The 19,294-nt window shown below is 38.1% G+C and overlaps 2 protein-coding genes across 2 annotated transcripts; one reads left to right on the forward strand and one right to left on the reverse strand.

Moving 5' to 3' along the window:
• Positions 1-1,506: 1,506 nt before the first annotated feature.
• On the forward strand, positions 1,507-7,096 carry LOC124880947 (probable E3 ubiquitin-protein ligase ARI5). Its single transcript, XM_047386402.1, has 5 exons — positions 1,507-1,785; positions 1,995-2,104; positions 3,347-3,447; positions 3,537-3,680; positions 3,765-7,096. The coding sequence occupies exons 1-5, from the start codon at positions 1,748-1,750 to the stop codon at positions 4,218-4,220; spliced, it is 849 nt and encodes a 282-aa protein (XP_047242358.1). The 5' UTR covers positions 1,507-1,747; the 3' UTR covers positions 4,221-7,096.
• A 7,498-nt stretch (positions 7,097-14,594) lies between these two features.
• Positions 14,595-18,867, reverse strand: LOC124880948 (dehydrogenase/reductase SDR family member 11-like). The gene is made up of 7 exons (XM_047386403.1): positions 18,652-18,867; positions 16,567-16,776; positions 16,081-16,175; positions 15,595-15,724; positions 15,033-15,125; positions 14,860-14,925; positions 14,595-14,762 (listed from the first exon to the last, which is right to left on the reverse strand). The coding sequence occupies exons 1-7, from the start codon at positions 18,781-18,783 to the stop codon at positions 14,721-14,723; spliced, it is 768 nt and encodes a 255-aa protein (XP_047242359.1). The 5' UTR covers positions 18,784-18,867; the 3' UTR covers positions 14,595-14,720.
• Positions 18,868-19,294: the final 427 nt, after the last annotated feature.

A 19,294-nucleotide genomic window follows, 5' to 3' on the forward strand; every position in this document is an offset into this window, starting at 1 on the left:
CTGCCTCTCAGCCTCCGTTCACCTTCCTCACCATCTGGACCTTAGCATGAGATTTGATGTTGTACTCAGACAAGGAAGCAGAGTCATTGTCCAGAGGCTGGTCCTGGACGATCAGCCGGATGTCATTCACAGTCGGTCCTGAGCAAATGAAGCAGAACGAAAGTTTGTTTTGTCGTCCAGGAAATCTATTGGGAAAATCATTTAAATTCTGCTATTGCAGCATTATTTTGCAGGCAGATTATATCAACATATTAAGAAATCCTTTATGTAAGTAAAACTCATGCATTTCTCTTTATAATATGTGTTTCAGTTTGTAAGTATACCTAAAAGTTGCTCCATAACAACATGTTGCACACTTGAACGTGTCTTTAGTAAAGTATTACCTGATTTAGGGAACGTGTTCACCGCGTACTGCTTCAGTTGGAGAACGGTCATTTTCTCCACAGGTCCCTTGGTGTTCAGATAGCTGACCTCTCCATTGTTGGAGTAAACGCGGAGCAGGTCTGTTTGGCACATGTTGGCTGTGTTTCAGCTGCTCGATCCTTGGTTTGATGGGAGTTTCCTGAACCTGTTCAGTTTTTATAGAAGAAAAAGTGGGCCGTCTTACAGACACTTTACATCAAAGACAAAGTGAAAGCAAAAAGTTCGGGATTTCCAGGAGTCCTGGAAATTTTTAAAAAATCACAATACCGTCTTGCAGCTTTTATTTCTCTTTCCAGAGCCATTAGATGCAGGAACAGCCAACAAAAATAAAACATTTGCTGTGTTTTATTGCTTAAATGTTGATGCGTGAAGAATTAGGAAGCATTTATGGGACAAAGTGCATCGCAGAAAACAAAACAAAGTGAGAATATATTAGACGAAATAAAGTTAAACGTCATTAACATGAGACATACAAATGTATGTATAATATACAGATACAGATGTATAACATTTAAAAAAAAGGACAGCTTAAATGAAAAAAAGTCCCTTATATTTAGGATACTTTCAGTTTTGGATTGGTTGTTTTGATGGGATGCGTTGGAAGGTCTGCTTTTATCAGAAAGCTAAATAAAAGAAACAAAATATGAAAACTAATAAACGAATAAAATAAAATGGGCCTGGGTTAGTTTACTTTTTAGCAAACATATCACGTACCCACACCTTACCATTTCATTCCAGCTTTCTTTCATTTTGCATCCATGTATTAATTCTTATTTACTTTGACGTAAAAAAATATGAGAAAGACTGATTTGATATTTTCACTGATAGTGGTTCTGATCCCTATTTTCGCAAGTCGCAAAATAAACAAAGTTGTGGATCACACCAAAACAACACTAAGACCTCCTGTTTTTATGTATTATCTGTCATCACATAAACATATTTCCACATTGTAGATAATATAGATTATTGAAAGCGACTTCAAATAACTAGTTGTCAAAGCAGACAAGAATTGGTCCATACGTCTAGTGGCAGATGACTTCCTTTTCGTTTATGAAAACTCAGGAACGAAACGACTAAAACAGCTAAGTAAAAGAGGCGGAATGACCAGTTTCTATACTTTAGTATTGGACGTTTGTAAATTTGTTGCTTTTCTGTCACTACAGATATTTTAGTTGCTTATTCTTCAGCGCTTGAACCTGCAGGCAGATCTCTGGCGCAGACTCAGAATGAGGATTAATCCGATCAGCTCAGCGCCCTGACGTCACCCTGTCACAGTTTCAGTCTGAACTGAACATTTCTGAACTCGACTTGTTTAAAAGCAGAAATGTCCAAGGAGCCCACGCCACGAGGATTACTGCGCAGGTAAACATGATTTTACTTATTTGATTGGATCTTATTGTGCGTAACGTTTTCTGTATATTCAATTAAAATCATTTTGCAGAAAGCGCTAACTTTCCTAAAACGTGTGCGCGTATTATGAAAGCAAATGATATTCATTCGCCCTGCGTTAATGGATGCTTTACACGCTCTGGGAAGGAAATTAAACGTTTTTGTTTTCTATTTCTCTTCAGGTTTAAGCTGCGAACGAAAATGGTCTCGAATAAATCCACTGCAAACGGGAAGTACTATGATCCCGAGGATCCCTCCCTGAAATTTGTCGACCGAGAGGACGATTTGGACTGTAAGTAACCTATGAGAAAGACTAATTCTAAATCAACCTATAATGTAGCTCTGCTGTGAATTGAAGAGGGATGTGCACACCGATCAGTCAAAACATTATGACCGCCTACATGTGAAAGTAATAACACCGATAATCTCTTTTTAATGGCACCTGATGGTGGGTGGGATATATAAGGAAACAGTTGAACATTTTGTTCTTCAAGTTAATTGGTTGACAGAAAGAGTAAATATTTGAGATAGTCAAGGCCCAAAGTTTGAGAGTAAGAAGAGTGGAGAGCATCTGTAAATCTGCTGCTCTTGTGGAGTTGTTTCTGTCTGCTGTAGTCAGTATCTATCAAAGTGGTCCAACCTCTCACAGGATCACTGATCCACTTGGGAAGTGAAGGCTGACCCATGTAGCCCGATCCAACAGATTAGCTACTGTAGCTCTAATTGTTGAAGAGGTTAATGCTGCTTCTAATTTAAAGGTGTCAGAGTACACACTGCAGTACAGTTTCTTGTGTATAGGGCTGCATAGCTGCAGACCACAAATGGACAGGTGGGAGATAGAATGAGACCAAAGACAGGAGATGGCCTGGTCTGATGGTTCATGTTTTCTTTTACATCACATAGATCCCTGGTTACATGCGGCAGGATGTTCTATGGCAAAAAAGGAAGCCAGAGGTGGAAGCAGTGTGATGCTTTGGGTAGTGTTCAACCTATATCTTGATTGGTGCAAGATCCAAAGAAAGTAGGATGAATGCATAACCATACTGAATGGAAACCATAATCAAATAAAAGAATAGAACTTACTGGGGACATAATGGATCAGGGTCATGGTAGATAGGCTCTGGACAAGTACTGACTAAACAGAGAGGAATTGAAGCTGTGGTGGTGATTACTGGATGAGGATCAGGTAAAACAAATGACCACCAGGCTGCAAATGGGAAAAGCAGAGCTGGGGAGAAATCAATGGGGAAAACAATGATTGAATGGAGTGGCTATTAAGATACAACCTGGGACCAATAACTAAATAGAGATAACAAAATATAAGCATGGCTAAACAATACCCACAACATACAATTCAAAAAGAGACTTAAAAAGACAAACTGGAAGTAAATGGGAAACGGTGAACAAGGGAAGACAGATTCAAAAATAAAACAGGAGCTAAGGACTGTGCCGGTGGTCATAATGTTCTGCCCGATCAGGGTACATGCGAGTAAAAATGCATTTGGTATTGAGTTATGTCTGTACTGTTGCTCAGTTTTGTGTGAAGACTTCGTGTCTCGAAGAGCTGAGATGTCCTGTGGTCATGCTGTGACCCCAATGTCTCTCACTAAATGGTGTCTTCAGCTGCTGGAAGATGTAAGATGCTGCAAATAATCAGAATAAGTGAAAGATATGTCCCTAATGAGTGACTATATTAATTATTGTGTTTTTTCACCATTTTAAAGGGACATAGCACCTTTGTGTGTGGCGTGTATGGCTGTGATGATGTGTGGCCTTTTAAAGAGGTCTGCAAGATGGCTCTACTGACCACTGAGGAAATTATTCACTTTAAGAAAATCATGGACATCAATGCTTCTAATACAAGAAAAGTATGTGTTTTTAAACCTGTGAATTTCAATTTGTAACCTAAAATTGTTTTGAGAAATAATTGGATGTAAATCTCACCTTCACAGTGTCCTGGATGCAAGTCCTCCGTTGCGAGACGCAATGAATTTGATCTTTCCGTCAGCTGCGAAGCGTGTACAGCCAAGAAAGGACAGCTCTATGAGTTCTGCTGGCAGTGTTTGAGGGAATGGAAAGGCCCAAAGCCACGGTTGGACCGCTGTGAGAATGATGGCTGCTCCAACACGGTGCTCCAAACTCTGAAAACCTGCCCAGAAATCGTCTTTGACACGGTGAAAGGAATCACTGGATGTCCCTCCATCCGGGCCTGTCCCACCTGCGGGTCACTGCTGGAGCATAAACGAAATCACTGCAAACACCTGGACTGTCCTCAGTGTAAGGTCAAGTTCTGTTTCGTGTGTCTCAAGACTTTTGCTCAATGTTCAAAAACAAGTTCAATATCAGCAGCGTGCTCCAGTGGTGTTGCTCCCAGACAGACTGTTATCCCTGTGTGGAAAAAGAATTAATGCTTTGTCTACAAATTATAGCATTTATGTTTCTTTGAATTTTAATGTTCTTCTTCATACTTTACCAAAGTGCCAAATTATAATTTTTTTATCTCAGACAAGAGAATATCTAATTGTTATAAATTTTCAGCAGGAAGAAAAGCTCAGAAATCTATAGCGGTTTACTGGTTCAGAACCATTGACAGCTTGCAGAATTTATTTCCAGGATTTGGGCTAAAGCTCCAAGTAGTCTGGTCTAGTTTTAAAAGTAAAAATCTTCGGTATTAACATATTTGATCCACCTACTAAAGGAATCAGACATGACTGTTGATTGGAAATCTTTAATTTTCTTTCCGAGATGCAACTAAAGATTGCTTCCATTCATATTGTCTCTATTTCTACTTAGTTTATTTTCTTTAATTTGTTCTGCTTTTGACATGGTTATAACATAACATAATTAAACGAGTCATACAAATAAATCTCTGCAACTGCACTAATGGGCACTGATGTTCTTTTCTTGTTTGCTTTTATTACTGACATTTTCGGTGCTCATTTGTGTACACTGTTTCACATTAACTGCAAGTTGTCTTCATCTCCTATGACCCTGCTAAGGATATACTGTAAATCATTTATTTGAACATTTAAAAAAGTGGACATGTGAGACAAAATGTTCTAAACGCATTATATTAAGCTGTTAGAAACATAAAAGTTGTTGGGTAAAAAACAACACAATGTGGGTCAGCTTGATGACACAGTCCTGCACCAAATCTGGGCCATTCCAGCCCTGGGTTGACTTAATAAAACATGGTTGGGTTGTGGGTTTGATTCAGCATATTGAGTTGGGCTTCTAACCCCAACATATGGGTTATTATAGAGTGACTATAATGTAAGTTGACCAAGGAGTAGGTTGAAAAAGAATACCTGATCAAGTAATATTTGGGTTACAATGCATTATTTATGGTGCAGTTTATTTCTGTATTAAAATGATCAGATAAAAACCTCAATATTTACAAATGTTTTGAGTAGAAGGCAACTGGACTTCTCTTATTTCTTGAGGATGTCTTTTCCTCAGTTGAACACGTGACGGAAGAATCAGGCAGATCGTACAGATCGTTGTCAGAACAATCACACCAATGGGGCTTTTAAGGTTGAGTCGGTCTAAGGCCCTACCCTCCTTTAAACTGGTCCTGTAAATACTGGGAAGACAACTATTTTTCATGTGAGGAAAACAGAAAATTACATTGCAACTATAAAATATAAATAATCTCTTTGAACAAAAGTTTGTAAATGCATGTAAAACATTTTCTCATTGTATTGCTGCAACAAAATTTTGGTGGAACGTAACTAGATATGGCAAACGCCATACAAACAACGTAAAAATATACAAAAACAATGCAGGTTGGGGTTGCCCAATCCTACCTTCCTACGGAGGCTTTGGTCCTCAATGTGGCTGTCACTGGTTTTGAGTCCTGGCCCATTGATGTTTGCTGCATGTCTTCCCCCCTCTCTCCACCTCATTTCCCTGTCGACTCACTTTAAAAAAATGTGAAAAAAATTAAGGCCACAAAAAAAAAAAAAAAAACAAGCAAGGTTGACAAAACACAGATAACATCACACATAACATAAATGCATTAAATGAATGCATTAAATGAAAGTGTAGGCAGTGTTCAGGCAGAGAATGCGATTATTGCACATGATATAAAGTCTTACATAAACTTGTTCATCAATAACAATGCGAACGTTGCCAGTTTAAGATTCACAAAATAGAAAATTTCCAAATAATTGGGGTATTGTCTTAAGCTCAAAGGTAAAAACTTTACAAGCGGGAGGACAACACAGAAAGAAAATGCTCATTTTGGCACAAACTTTGATGTATCTCTGACGTATTTGTTTTGCTTCCTGTAACATCTATTTCCTCATTGCCTTGTTTTTCATTTGGCAACAACCAGATGATAACTGGAAAGTACCTAAATCACCAGCCTTTGTTGTTAACCGCAGTGGTTTCTGTTTGCTTGTCAGATCAAGTCTGGTGCTTTCTGTCTATTCATTGTGGAGTGCAAAATTGCATTTAAACTCGAAAGTAAAATATTTCTAGAGTAAGAACAACAGAAACCAACAGGCAAAATCTTTCGTGCCTAACATAATTCTTTAATTATGTGATTTATTTTAGTTACCAGATAGAAACTGAAAGATAAAACATGAAGAATCTATGGGGATTTCCGTGAAGGTGACAAGATATGCAGATTTGGTGTTTACCGCCAAGGGCAGGACGTGAATGACAAACATGAGTCTGCAAACAATGGAAGTTACATTTTATTGTTTTCTTTTCAAGGGTTTAACTCTGCTAATTTTAATGATTGCGGCTTGCAGTTTAGGAAACCCTAAAATTCAGTTTCTCAGAAAAAACACGCAACATGTTAAGGTGGACAAATTTGTCTCGTAAAGATATAGGGGGGTGTGATTATTGGCAGTGAGACGGATGTGGGTTTGGAAGATAAAGAGTGGCATTCTGCTGTTTTATGCTTAAATTGATATGGGCTCGCTTTGTCACGTTCAGGGCCACATATGATAGGGTTGTTGACGTCAACATTAATCTTAAGTATAGTATGAACTGATTAACAGTGATGAAGAATAACCTGAGGCAGAGATGAAGTAAGGTTTTATCTCTACGATAAGAGGGTCTGAGTTGACCCATTAGACTGCAATGCCCATCTACCTGGAAACCAGCCAGCCTCATCCATGGATTTCACCTCACCTCATTATATCCAGTCATTGTAATGTTGTCACACGTTATCTATTGTATAAAACATGTATGCATTGTATGAAACATTGCCTTGTCTTAAGAAGACCCTTGTACAACCGAACCCTGACCTTCATTAAATCCTCGTCGCACAGAAGAGGTTTGTGTCTGTCTCAGATCAACGAACACGCAGAGTTTTTCAAACTCAACATTAATAAAATGTAAAAGCATACACAATCATGGTTAACACAGCAAAGCTGACAGTTTGCCAGCAGCAGACAGTCACTGACAACCCTCACAACGAAGGTAAGCCACAAAAGGTCACTTTCAAAGAAGTTTCAAAGAAGAAAGAAAGTTGAGTGGTAGAAAAATTAGCAAATTGTTTTTATTTAACTAAAATATTAATTTCTATTATTTAATTACAAAATTACAGATAATTACAAAAAACAATACCATATTATTCTCAGTTGTGTCATTTCTGGCCTGCCAGTAAGACTAATGCACACACTCTAGTTCAGTCAGTCATTTTCTACCGCTTATTCCATAGTGGGTCGCAGGGGAGCTGGTGCCTATCTCCAGCAGTCTATGGGCGAGAGGCAGGGTACACCCTGGACAGGTCGCCAGTCCATCGCAGGGCAACACACAAACAACCACACACACTCATTCATTCATACACCTAAGGGCAATTTAGAGACCAATTAACCTAACAGGCATGTCTTTGGACTGTGGGAGGAAGCCAGAGTACCCGGTGAGAACCCACGCATGCACATGGAGAACATGCAAACTCCATGCAGAAAGACCCCTGGCTGGGAATCGAATCCAGGACCTTCTTGCTGCAAGGCAACAGTGCTACCAACTGCGCCACCGTGCAGCCCCACTCTAGTTCATTAGGTAGCAATAATGCACCTAAGGTTTGTTTTCAAGGCATGAAAAAGATTCAGAGGGCCCATTGTATCACAGCGTTTCAAACCCATGCCATCAACGCAGTGCAAAACATGCTGCCGCACACTTAGACACCAGCTGGAAAAATAACCTGGTACTGTGGGGTTCCATTAGTGCCAAAAATATGTATATGTTTATGTGTCTATGTATATGTATATGTGCTGTGCTCATGTCTATGTATGCTGTGTATGTGAGGTGCTCATGTTAGGTGCTGATATTAGAACCCCCCCCCCCCCCCCCCCCCCCCCCCAAAAAAAAACTACAAAACAGATGGTGGTAGTCATTATATATGGAGAGCTCATTAATTCAAAATGAAAAGAAATACTATTATAATTATTCATAAATACTCCGTCCAATAAATAAATAAATGTCCCCATGAAATAAAACAAAATATATAATAGAAATAATCTTTTTTTAGTTTGTCAAGTATTTACTTACTTCCAGATTTATGCATTTAAGATTTATTTTACAATTTATTTCAAGATTACTCTATTTAATAATGGTATTTTATTTTTTGACACTTTTATTTAGTAAAGCTACTTTAGGTGGGACTTTTATTTTTTAACCCCATTGTATCTAGCAATCTTCAATGAAAATCCATGCTCTACATCAGAGATCTTCAACATGGAGGTGACACCATATCTGTACTTTGGCAACCCCACACTGGAATAAAATAAAAACAGTTGGGGAAAGTCACTATAGGCTTTATTTGCAAGAATATGTTCCTTAAAATAATGAAATAAATCCACAACCAAAACTGCTCGTCTCACAAATTACAAACATTTTGCAATCATAACTGACAATCATGAAAATAACTTTTTTTCATTTTAACTGAAAATGCATTATTTTATTTTATATCGCAGACAAAGTTAAACTGATGTCAATGAAACTAACCTTTGACCTCACACACTAGAACAACAAAAAAAAAAAAAGTAAATCAAGTTTGATTGTAAAGGAATCCAAACGTTGGAGCCTGTATCAGGCCAGACTCCATGTAGTGCACAAAGCTGTCATAGGTCTGGTGGACGGGGAGGCGCAGAGTGACCTCACAGGTGTTCGCCTCTGGATACAGAAAAGTAGTTATGCTTTAAAAGACAGGATGAACTGGATTTTCAAAAGAACATGAAGTCACTAGCAGTAGCAACTCAGCTGATGCCTGCTCCTTTTTCATTGGACCTCTTTTAAGGACCCTGTAATCATTGTTTGAATTTTGTTATTTTGGGAAAATAAAACCCATTTTCCTTGAAAATTCTTTCTGTGTCCTCATGCTTGACCGACCCGGTCCCTCACATCATGGAATATTTGTCAAGCACTTTCCAAGGCTTCCACTAGTATATCCATCCCAAAGCATGTACTAGGGTGAAGAGGATCTATTCTCTCACGGAGATGTTCAAATACTCGGTTTTGTAGAGGCATGGGATTTCTGGAACATCAACTGCAGCTTCATGATCAACAGGTGTTGGTCCTTCCCAGTCAATGCCATAATCCTCCAGAGTTGTATCGCTGCATTGGCAGCAAAAGGAGGCCCTAAACCATACTAATAAATTATTGTGATCTAAAACCAGGTGTTTCAGTTTCATTGTCCAACCCCTGTATATGAACTGAGAGAGAGAGAAACAGACCAAGTTTTCATGGTCCTGAAAGCACGATGAATATGAATATTCAGATGTATGTGAAAACTCTAAACATCTATAACCATGCATTATGCTTGTTTTAAGTTTTCCTTGTTCTCATTTCCTTGTAAATACTTGTTGCTTTTCATTTGAAATGAAAAACTCATTCATTCATTCCTTCATGCATTCATTCATACCAAGCAATTAAAATACATTTAATTTTGTGGAAGTAACATGCCAAAATGTGGAAAGGTGCCAGGGCTATGAATGCTCTTGCAAGGCATTATAACAAATCTCAGCAGTAACACATTTCACCTTAAAATTAGACTTTTATTCTTTTGAATAGCGATTACAGTCATTCATTTCATAGATGCAGAACAGAAATCATATGTAGAATGAGTGAATGTACAATGTAGCCATCGTATGGTGGTAAGATCACATTTGCATCTCCACAGGTCGGAACAAAAGTTTACAAATTACATATTTAGTTAGCAAGCTAAATATGTGTAAACTAGTACATATATAGCTCCAAACTGAATATTTAGCTCCAAACTAAATATTGAGTTAGCATGCTAATTTGCTAATTAAATATTTATATCTTACCTAAATATTTAGTTTGGAGCTACATTTTAAATTTGGAGCTAAATATGCAGTTTGTAAACTGCATATTTAGTTTTAAACTAAATATCTAGTTTGCATATTGCATATTTAGTTTGTCTCCTATGACAGGCTAAATAACCCAAAATATTGCTGTCAATTTATGACTGTGTAACTTTATGAACAGCACCCCATAGCAAGGAGAGCCTTTTAATAAAGTGTGTGGGAGTTGAAAGGGAAGAACAGGATAATGATTGTACACTCAGAATGTTTTGCTATTAACAGCCTGGATCATACAACAACTTTGTGCTTGTTTTGGAAAAATCAGAACTTGCACCAGAAGCAGAGTTGTACACGTTAGGTACACATTGCCCATGATTTCCAAAAGTAATTTAAAATGTGGACTCCTCAGACCTTAGCCCACTTTTCCACTTTGTGTCAGTCCATCTCAGATGAGCTCGGGCCCAAAGAAGCCAGCAGCATTTCTGGGTTTTGTTCATGTGGCTTTCGCTTTGCATGGTAACGTTTTAACTCAGTTGTAGATGTAGCGACAAATCGTGTTAACTGACAGTGGTTTTCTGAAATGTTCCTAAGGCTTTTATTTCAAAAAGCCTGTTTTTATTTTATAAGGGTGATTTTTTTCCCATGCCCATTTATTTCATAATGTCACTTTACAACTAAAGGACTGTGGGCTAGTCAGCATCAACGGGGTGGTGCTACCAACTGTGCCACTGGCATTCCATATTCCTTTACATTTTTATTATTATTCAAAATTGATCTAGAGCAACTTTGAGTGAGGGCATAGGCCAGGAGCTGCCAGTTGCCCATCCCTGTTTTATACTGTAGAAGAATATTTGAGGCCTCTTTGTGATCCTGGGACCAAATCTACCTTTCAACATTCCTCTCTTCTCTCCCACCAGCTGTGCCACCAGCAGGCTCTACTCCTCTGTCCAGTTCGGTTTTCTTCACCTTTTTTGTGCGTTTTGTTTTGGTCTTTTTGCCAAATCAAACCTCTTTATACGAGAAGGCAATGACAGTAAAACGCTGACAGGTGAGAGTCCACATTATTATCAAATAGATGAAGTAGTAAAATGACCAGCCTGGCGAGTCAACGTAACAATAAGGAAATCAAACTAATGTCAAGCATTTAAATACGGTATGTTTAAACATTGTTATGCTGTGTGACCAGTGATTTAATTTTGCTAAGTTTTATTATAATGATTTACACATTTCTTAATCCACACCGGAGGGTGTGTTCCAACTACAGGGGATCACATTCATCAGCCTCCCTGGTAAGGCCTACGCCAGGGTATTGGAGAGGAGAGTCCGGCCGATAGTCGAACCTCGGCTTCAGGAGGAGCAGTGTGGTTTTCGTCCCGGCCGTGGAACACTGGACCAGCTCTATACCCTCTACAGGGTACTCGAGGGCTCATGGGAGTTTGCCCAACCGTTCACATGTGTTTTGTGGACCTCGAGAAAGCATTTGACTGTGTCCCTCCCCCGGTGTTCATAACTTTTATGGACAGGATTTCTAGGCGCAGCCAAGGGCCGGAGGTGGTCTGGTTTGGGGACCAGTGGATTTTGACTCTTCTTTTTGCAGATAAAGTGGTCCTGCTGGCCCCATCTAGCCAAGACCTACAGCCTGAAGCTGAGGGTTGAAATGGACTGAAGTTTTTTTTTTTTTTGGGTTTTTTTGTTGACTTGTATATTTAAATAGGTTGTTGGTCAAGTGTGTGTGTGTGTGTTTAAAATTACTTTTGAGCAATTCTGATAGCTTATGTAGCTGTTTTGCTTAAGGGAAATCCCACCTGGATTTGAAGAGTGAAAGTATCCCTATATATTTAAGCAGGATTGCAGAGTAGGGGTGGTGGTTGTTTTTTGTCTTTGTTGAGATGGGTTTTGCCAAAGTTATTTTTCTGCCTGACCTGTGATGCAAAAGACCTGTACCAGAATCTGCACTGGTGAGCTGATGGTGTACATTTTTTAATGAAAGAAATTAAAAGAAAAAACACAGAGCTCTGGAAAACTGATGAAGCCTGTTTCTATTTTTTTCATCTTATGGTCCTCCTCCTAACTGCTGGGATTTGTCATCCTGTCTGAGGGTTCTACAGCGCAAAAGAGCCCCCACAATAAACAAGAAAAAAGAACCATGTATAAATTTCCTGTCAAAAATCACAAGATCGACACTGTGTTTTGGCAAACAGCAATAGATAGAGAAATAATAGGTATAGATGTGCTTACAAAAAATATTTATATTTGAACAAAATGATTTGCAAATCCTGTTCAACCTATATGCAATTTAATACACTACAAAAACAAGATATGTCATGTTCAAACTGATAAACTATGTTGTTTTCTTGTGCAAATATTCACTCATTTTGAATTTGATGCTTGCAACATGCTCCAAAAAAGCTGGGAGAGGTGCAACAAAAGACTGGGAAAGGTGAGGAATGCTCAAAAAACACCTTTTTGGACCATTCCACAGGTGGAAACAGGTGAGTGTCATGAATGGGTATGAAAGGGGCATCGACAAAAGGCTTAGTTGTTCACAAGCACGGATGGGGTGAGGTTCATGATTTTGTGAACAACAGCATGAGGAAATTGTTCAGCAGTTTAAGAACAACGTTTCTCAACGTACAATTTCATCATCTACAGTCCAGAATATCATTAAAAGATTCAGAGAATCTGGAGATATCTCTGAACGTCAGCAGCAAGGCTAAAAACCAATATTGAATGCCCATGACCTTTGATCCTTTAGGAGGCACCACATTAAAAACAGACATCATTCTGTAACAGATATTACCATGTGGCCATGTGTCCACAGCTGCTGAATACAGCATTCCCACAGCATGATACTGGCGCCACCATGTGTCATTGTGTGGATGATGTTTCCAGGATGATGTGCAGCGTTAGTCTCCCGCCTTGTGTTCATGTGCACAGAAGCTTTAACTGTCTACAGTAAGATGACATTGTGAAGCCAGTTTTTGTTTAAATGTTTGCATTGTAAAAGTAGTACTTTTAAGAAATGTTGCTTTTTTTTTGTTTACCAATTGATCACGTTTTACTGAAAAAGACTAGAGGCCATTGATTTAAAGCATCAATTTATTTGGAAAGCTGGTGAGTGTGGTTTCTTGCAGTTTTGGATGTTTTTGGAGCATATTGACAACTAAACCAGATAAGGACAGTACACACAACAAGAACAAAAATATATTGGTGGCAAAATAATGCTGTGGGGATTCCTTTCTTGATGCTAAATTGATGGGTAGCTAAATGGAGACATTCAGTTTAAACTAGGTAATCCATTTTGGATTACCAATATTTCAATGTACTAAATGTTAAAATGATGAGTTCCCTGCTTCTGGATGAATGGATAAGCTAAAAGAATTTAAAAGTTTACCTACATTTCCTCAGTATTTTGGTGAATTGCCTTTTAAACTGTACAACTTTGGTCAAATTCATTTTCCAAGCTTCTTACAACAGTTTGCTAGAACTTGGGCCCATTCCTCCTGACAGAAGTCATGTAACTGAGTCGTGTTTGTAGGCCTTCTTGCTCACACACACCTCTTCAGCTTTTCCCATAAGATTTCTACAAAACTGAGATCAGGACCTGATGATGGTCTCTCCAAAACATTCACTCTGTTGTCATTAAGCTTCTTTGTAAGTAATTTGGCTGTATGTCATGTATGCATGTCATTGTCCATTTGGAACACCTATTCTTTAACATATTTGCTCTAACTTCCTGGCTGATGTATTCAGTTACCCTCAAATTTTTCACATAATGTTCTTACAGTAAATGTTTGCAAGAGAGAAAAGAAAGAACTTGTTCCTGAGCAGGTGAAGTTTCCTCACTCCCGTTTCTGACACAGCAGACGGAGGATTTCTCAACACATAGTTGTTATTTGGTGTTGGAAGGGCAACCTCAGACTGGCTGGTGGTGTGCAAAGGTAAAACAAAATGAAGCTTGCTGGTATTTTAGTGATTAGACGTTGAACAAGACAAAAATGTATCACTGGTGAATGATGGAGACATTTACTGAAATATTATTTGCAGGAAGAGGCAAGAATGCAACTTACTCAATTCTAAACTAGTAGGATAATTTTACTATAAATGAGCATAAATAATAGGCATCTAAGTTAACAGTTTATCATTTCTTTGCATTTTTACAATCTCAAGAGAAACATCCAATGTCTCAAATAGAGCTTTTTAACAGTCTTGGTCTAATGCAATCTGTCCATATGAATATTCAGATGTATGTGAAAACTCTAAACATCTATAACCATGCATTATGCTTATTTTAAGTTTTCCTTGTTCTCATTTCCTTGTAAATACTTGTTGCTTTTCATTTGAAATGAAAAACTCATTCATTCATTCCTTCATGCATTCATTCATACCAAGCAATTAAAATACATTTAAGTTTGTGGAAGTAACATGCCAAAATGTGGAAAGGTGCCAGGGCTATGAATGCTCTTGCAAGGCATTATAACAAATCTCAGCAGTAACACATTTCACCTTAAAATTAGACTTTTATTCTTTTGAATAGCGATTACAGTCATTCATTTCATAGATGCAGAACAGAAATCATATGTAGAATGAGTGTATGTACAATGTAGCCATCGTATGGTGGTAAGATCACATTTGCATCTCCACAGGTCGGAACAAAAGTTCTCCGACCTGAAAAACAAGGTGGTGACGGTCAGATAATTCTTGAATAACTGAAGGTAAGACAAAAGTAAAACACAAAGCTTGTAAAGATAGAAAAGGCAACTACCTCAACATGAGGAGGGGCACTTAGGGCATATACAACAGCATTCGCAACGTCTATTGCTTCCAAGGCCTGGAAAATAAGGTAAAGGCTTGATTACTTTTGTCATCCCTGTAAAAAGTCTACATTATATTAATGCAGTATGGATTATTAAATATATACATTTTTAATATGTTTACCTTAAGGCGAGAAAATGATGCCTTAGCTTTCTCAGGGTTATCGCTGTAGAGCCGATAAATAAATTCAGTCTCAACCATACCAGGAGAAATGGACTGCAGAGACAGAGAACAGTGGGATAACGTCAGGACATAAAAAGATCTATTCTACCATAGACTGCAGAACCGGTTGAGCCTGAAACTTTATGGGGTCAAATGTAAAAATACTAAAAGCTGAAAGACTGATCAGTCAAATCAGCGGCAGTCATTCATTTCTAAGTTGTGCCTGGCCTGCATATCCTTTTTAAAAACCAACAGATAAATCTGTCTTTCAAGAACACAGCAGCTTAAGTCATGAGCTCTTATGCCAACAAACACTCCTCACAGGTCTCTACCACATAAATAGGAAAGTGAAGTTGACTGATATCCTCAGTGTTAAATGAGGTTCCTTTTATAATATTCTGAGAGTTTGTTATGAGGTGTGGTGGATCTATCAAAAAGATTTGATTTTATACTGACTCACTGCAGGTTAAACAAGTAAAAGGGGTGTGTTTTTAAATGAAGGGAGACAGCACTGCAGCCTTACTGTAGCTCTGATGTGAGTCTTGGCCTCTCTTAGCTCCTGCCTCAGGCCTTCAGTCAAGGCGGACACGGCGTATTTGGTGGCCGTGAAGAAATGGACGTCGCTGCTGTTAATTACAATGTGCCCACTGATGCTGAAACAGAAGAAAATATTTGACGGGCCAACTTTTACAAAGACGTACTGATATATCCCACTACAGAAAGCACAGAAACATCCCAACTGATGAGAATTCATAGTGAACCATTGAACAATATTAGACATCTTGTGCCACAAGACTCTTATTTAATTCATGTTTTATTGAGAAACTGAATGTCTCGATTTTTTTTGCTTTGAAAGTTCCTCAAAACACAGACAAAACCGTTGCCAGAGCTGTTGCTGCTATTAACTTTATGCGCCCTGTTTTAATTTCTGTGAGCCTTTCACTACCTGCTGCAAAAACAGGTCGATTATTATCATTTGCAAGGTGAAACAATATAAATAAAAGTGTACCTGTTTAAGTTAATGATGTGCCCATCATCAATGTTTCTTTCTTTCATCGACTGGTACGCTTCACGAGCGCAGATGGTAGGAGCCAAAACATTCACCTGCAAAAGAACATGTCAACACAGTAAATATATAAAGAATAAATGTTTATAGAAGTTGGGTGTCATAGTTCAACTACTATATATTTTAGTCTAAAATTTCCTGGATGGATTAAACCTGTCATCCAGGTTTATTTCATTTAATTCTTTCCATTTAGATCTCTCTCAATATCTGAACTTCTCCAACTCTGCCTCCGTGCTTTCTGTTATTACCCATATCTTGCCCACCATTGATCTCAGGTACCCGAGTAGCACCTATGCTCCTTGCAGTTCCACTGTTTCTCCCATCTCCTTCTCATTTACAGGAATGAAAACGATTTCTGACTATTTCTGAACAATTTAGAGCCTTAAAACAATGTTACGTCAGATTTTCAGAGTAACATTGAGTTCTTACATCCAGCATGTTCTTCCAGCCGCTGGTTTTTCCGCTCAGCAGATGCTCAGGGTGAGCCAAGCCGGCGTTGTTAATGCAGACGTCCACGCCTTTGTGCTTCGCTTTGATGGCTGCGAACATGGACTGGATGTCTTCCACACGGGTCAGGTCGCACTTGTATGGGATCAGGACGCCGCTGTAGCCTGCAGTCTGACACTCTGCCGCCAGCGCCTAAAAAGGAGAAAATGTTTGTGGTTTTATTTTTTCCAAACATTTGGTTGAAATGTCTGACATTATCAGGACTGCAAATCTATACATTAATTTGTGCTAAAAAGATCCCCCCCATAAATGTACAGTTTTATTTAGGGGTGAAAATTTAAATCTAAGACTGTTACTCAATGGAAGTGGAGAGCAACATCCTGTAAATCTTACTACTGACCTGATGATCCTGATGTTTAATTTCACAGATGCTTCTTTAATTTTCAGTGTAAATGGTTAGTTTAGTTAATTCTAGGTTTTATTTGTAGTTGAAGCTAATATTTGAATTAGGTGTGTTTGTCAAACACATGGAGCTGACTACAGACACACCCACCTGCTGGAATCACCCACAGAATCCTGGAAGAAGCAACTCTGTTACCCTTCAAAAATAAACTGCTGTTTATTCAAAAATAAAACTCCTGCTGCCTTTGTTTGCTGCTCACACTAGAGGATCTTATTAGACAGACCAGTAGATTCAAACTGTAACGTCACCCTCACAGCATCTTCATGATGTTTTACCCTCAAACTGACTTGTTTGTGTGTCATTTTAATACTTGCAATGTTACAAAACTAATTTGGATGTCTTAAAACATATTCAAAAAGGGGTAGATGGCTTTAAATGTTTGGTTTTAAGGCTTCTTTGGAGATTTTTCATACAGAACAGCTTTTCTGTAAAAACAAAATGCTAAACCAACGCCACTCTAAAGAACCAAGAATAGCATGTGGAAAATACAAATTTAACTAATAATAAAAAGCTAAATTTCTGACTTTAATGACTTGATTCTTTTTTGTTTGAAGATAAAAAAGTAGCCAGAATTGTTAGCATGTGCAAACAAAGCCTTATGTTTATGGCTGAATAATTAAATAGTTACTACACATAGTGAGCTTCATCTTGTGAGAACTTGGACCTATACAAGAAATTAAACTCTGTATCTGTGTGGACACTTTTTCTTCAACAAGCTACCTATTCATTCCAGCTTTTATCTTTATATATTTAATAGACTGATTGAACATATTTCATATTTCATTCCAAAATGCTGGATTTTGCTTTTGTTGTTTGAACCGCTTAACTATTTTTCAACAACATCCAACCTCAAAAAAGACCCAAAACGAATCCTGCTGCAGACATTTGCTTCATTGTGTAAATCAGCAGAACTCCCAGTCAGAGGTTTTCTTCAAACCAGTCGCAGTGGATTTTAACTGGAAACTGATCTGCTTATTTTATTACATAACAGGACCTTTGTGTGTTAACGGGGTTTTGCTTGTTTATAATAAATTTCAAACGCCCCTCATATGTAATCATGACGTAGACCAGCTGGCATTCAACTGACATTAAACGTTTAAATATTGTTGAAATAATGTCAGTTTAAAAGAAAACATTAATTCAACCACAAAACAACGTTGAACACCAAACAGTTGAATTGGTGTCGTTAACTCACCATGGATTCAGCATTGAAATATCAACAGTTTTTGAGCTGTATGTCTAATAAACATTACTTTTACAAACATGACTTTTAAAAATGTTGCTGAAATATGTCAGTTGAAAAATAACATTGTTCCAACATCCAGACATGATGATACATGATGTAGAAAAGACGTTGCTATTTTAACGTTGGCTAGATTTAACCGTTAATTCAACGGTTATCCAACTCAACTACCTGCCGTTGATTCAACAGTGACTCAATGTTAAAATTATATTTCTAATTGCATAAATAATCTAAGCTGTCTGAAACCGTTCCTCTATTATAAATAATGTAAAAACGTTCCCAGCTGCTTTGACAAAGTTGCATAATATCCGGATTTAATTAAAAAATAAAAATAAAAAAAAGTTTTAAAAGTGGAACAAACCTGTATCTTGTCCACGTTTCTTGCGCAGCCCACCACCTTCATGCCGAACCGGACCAGCTCTTTGGCGATAATCGCTCCGATCCCGACCGAAGCTCCGGTCACCAGAGCCACTCTGCCCGTCCAGCGGTCCATCACAGCTTCACAGTAGGACGTTTATTACAGGTAAGAAGGAGAACCAGGAGAGAGTGCAGCCGAGAGAACACCGGATGATTTATAGTCTTGAGTTCCTCACCATGGAGACGTCACCTCCACCGTGGTGCGTTCAGGGCCTATCGTCACTGTGTTAGTGGATGGAGAGACGGGGTGCCGTTTGTAAAGTTACTTTGTCAAAAATTAACAGCGATATTTTTGGATTATTTAGCTTAAAGAAAAGAAAATGGGGGCTCAGTTTTCAAAGTCATATTTTCACCATGTCATTCATACATTTATGAATATCACAGTTACGAACTAAATATTTAATTAGCAAGTTAAATATTACAGATTATATATTTAGTTAGCCAGTTTAACATATAGTTCTACACTAAATATGTAGTTAGCAAGCTAATTATGTAGTTTACAAACGACATATTTAGCTCCAAATTAAATATTTCGTGAGCAAGCTAAATATTTAGTTTACAAATTACATATTTAGTTAGCAAGCTAA

Source organism: Girardinichthys multiradiatus, chromosome 14, assembly GCF_021462225.1.
Source record: "Girardinichthys multiradiatus isolate DD_20200921_A chromosome 14, DD_fGirMul_XY1, whole genome shotgun sequence".
NCBI classification, from domain to species: Eukaryota; Metazoa; Chordata; class Actinopteri; order Cyprinodontiformes; family Goodeidae; genus Girardinichthys; species Girardinichthys multiradiatus.

Bases quoted from the DNA above. Each gene is read 5' to 3' on its own strand.
- LOC124880947 (XM_047386402.1), top strand. From the start codon at position 1,748: ATGTCCAAGGAGCCCACGCCACGAGGATTACTGCGCAG. The intron at 1,786-1,994 runs GTAAACATGATT...ATTTCTCTTCAG, and splicing joins CCACGAGGATTACTGCGCAG to GTTTAAGCTGCGAACGAAAA. The intron at 2,105-3,346 runs GTAAGTAACCTA...ACTGTTGCTCAG, and splicing joins CCGAGAGGACGATTTGGACT to TTTTGTGTGAAGACTTCGTG.
- LOC124880948 (XM_047386403.1), bottom strand. From the start codon at position 18,783: ATGGACCGCTGGACGGGCAGAGTGGCTCTGGTGACCGGAGCTTCGGTC. The intron at 15,126-15,594 runs GTAAGGCTGCAG...CTGTCTCTGCAG, and splicing joins AGACTCACATCAGAGCTACA to TCCATTTCTCCTGGTATGGT. The intron at 14,926-15,032 runs GTAAACATATTA...CTTATTTTCCAG, and splicing joins CATCATTTTCTCGCCTTAAG to GCCTTGGAAGCAATAGACGT.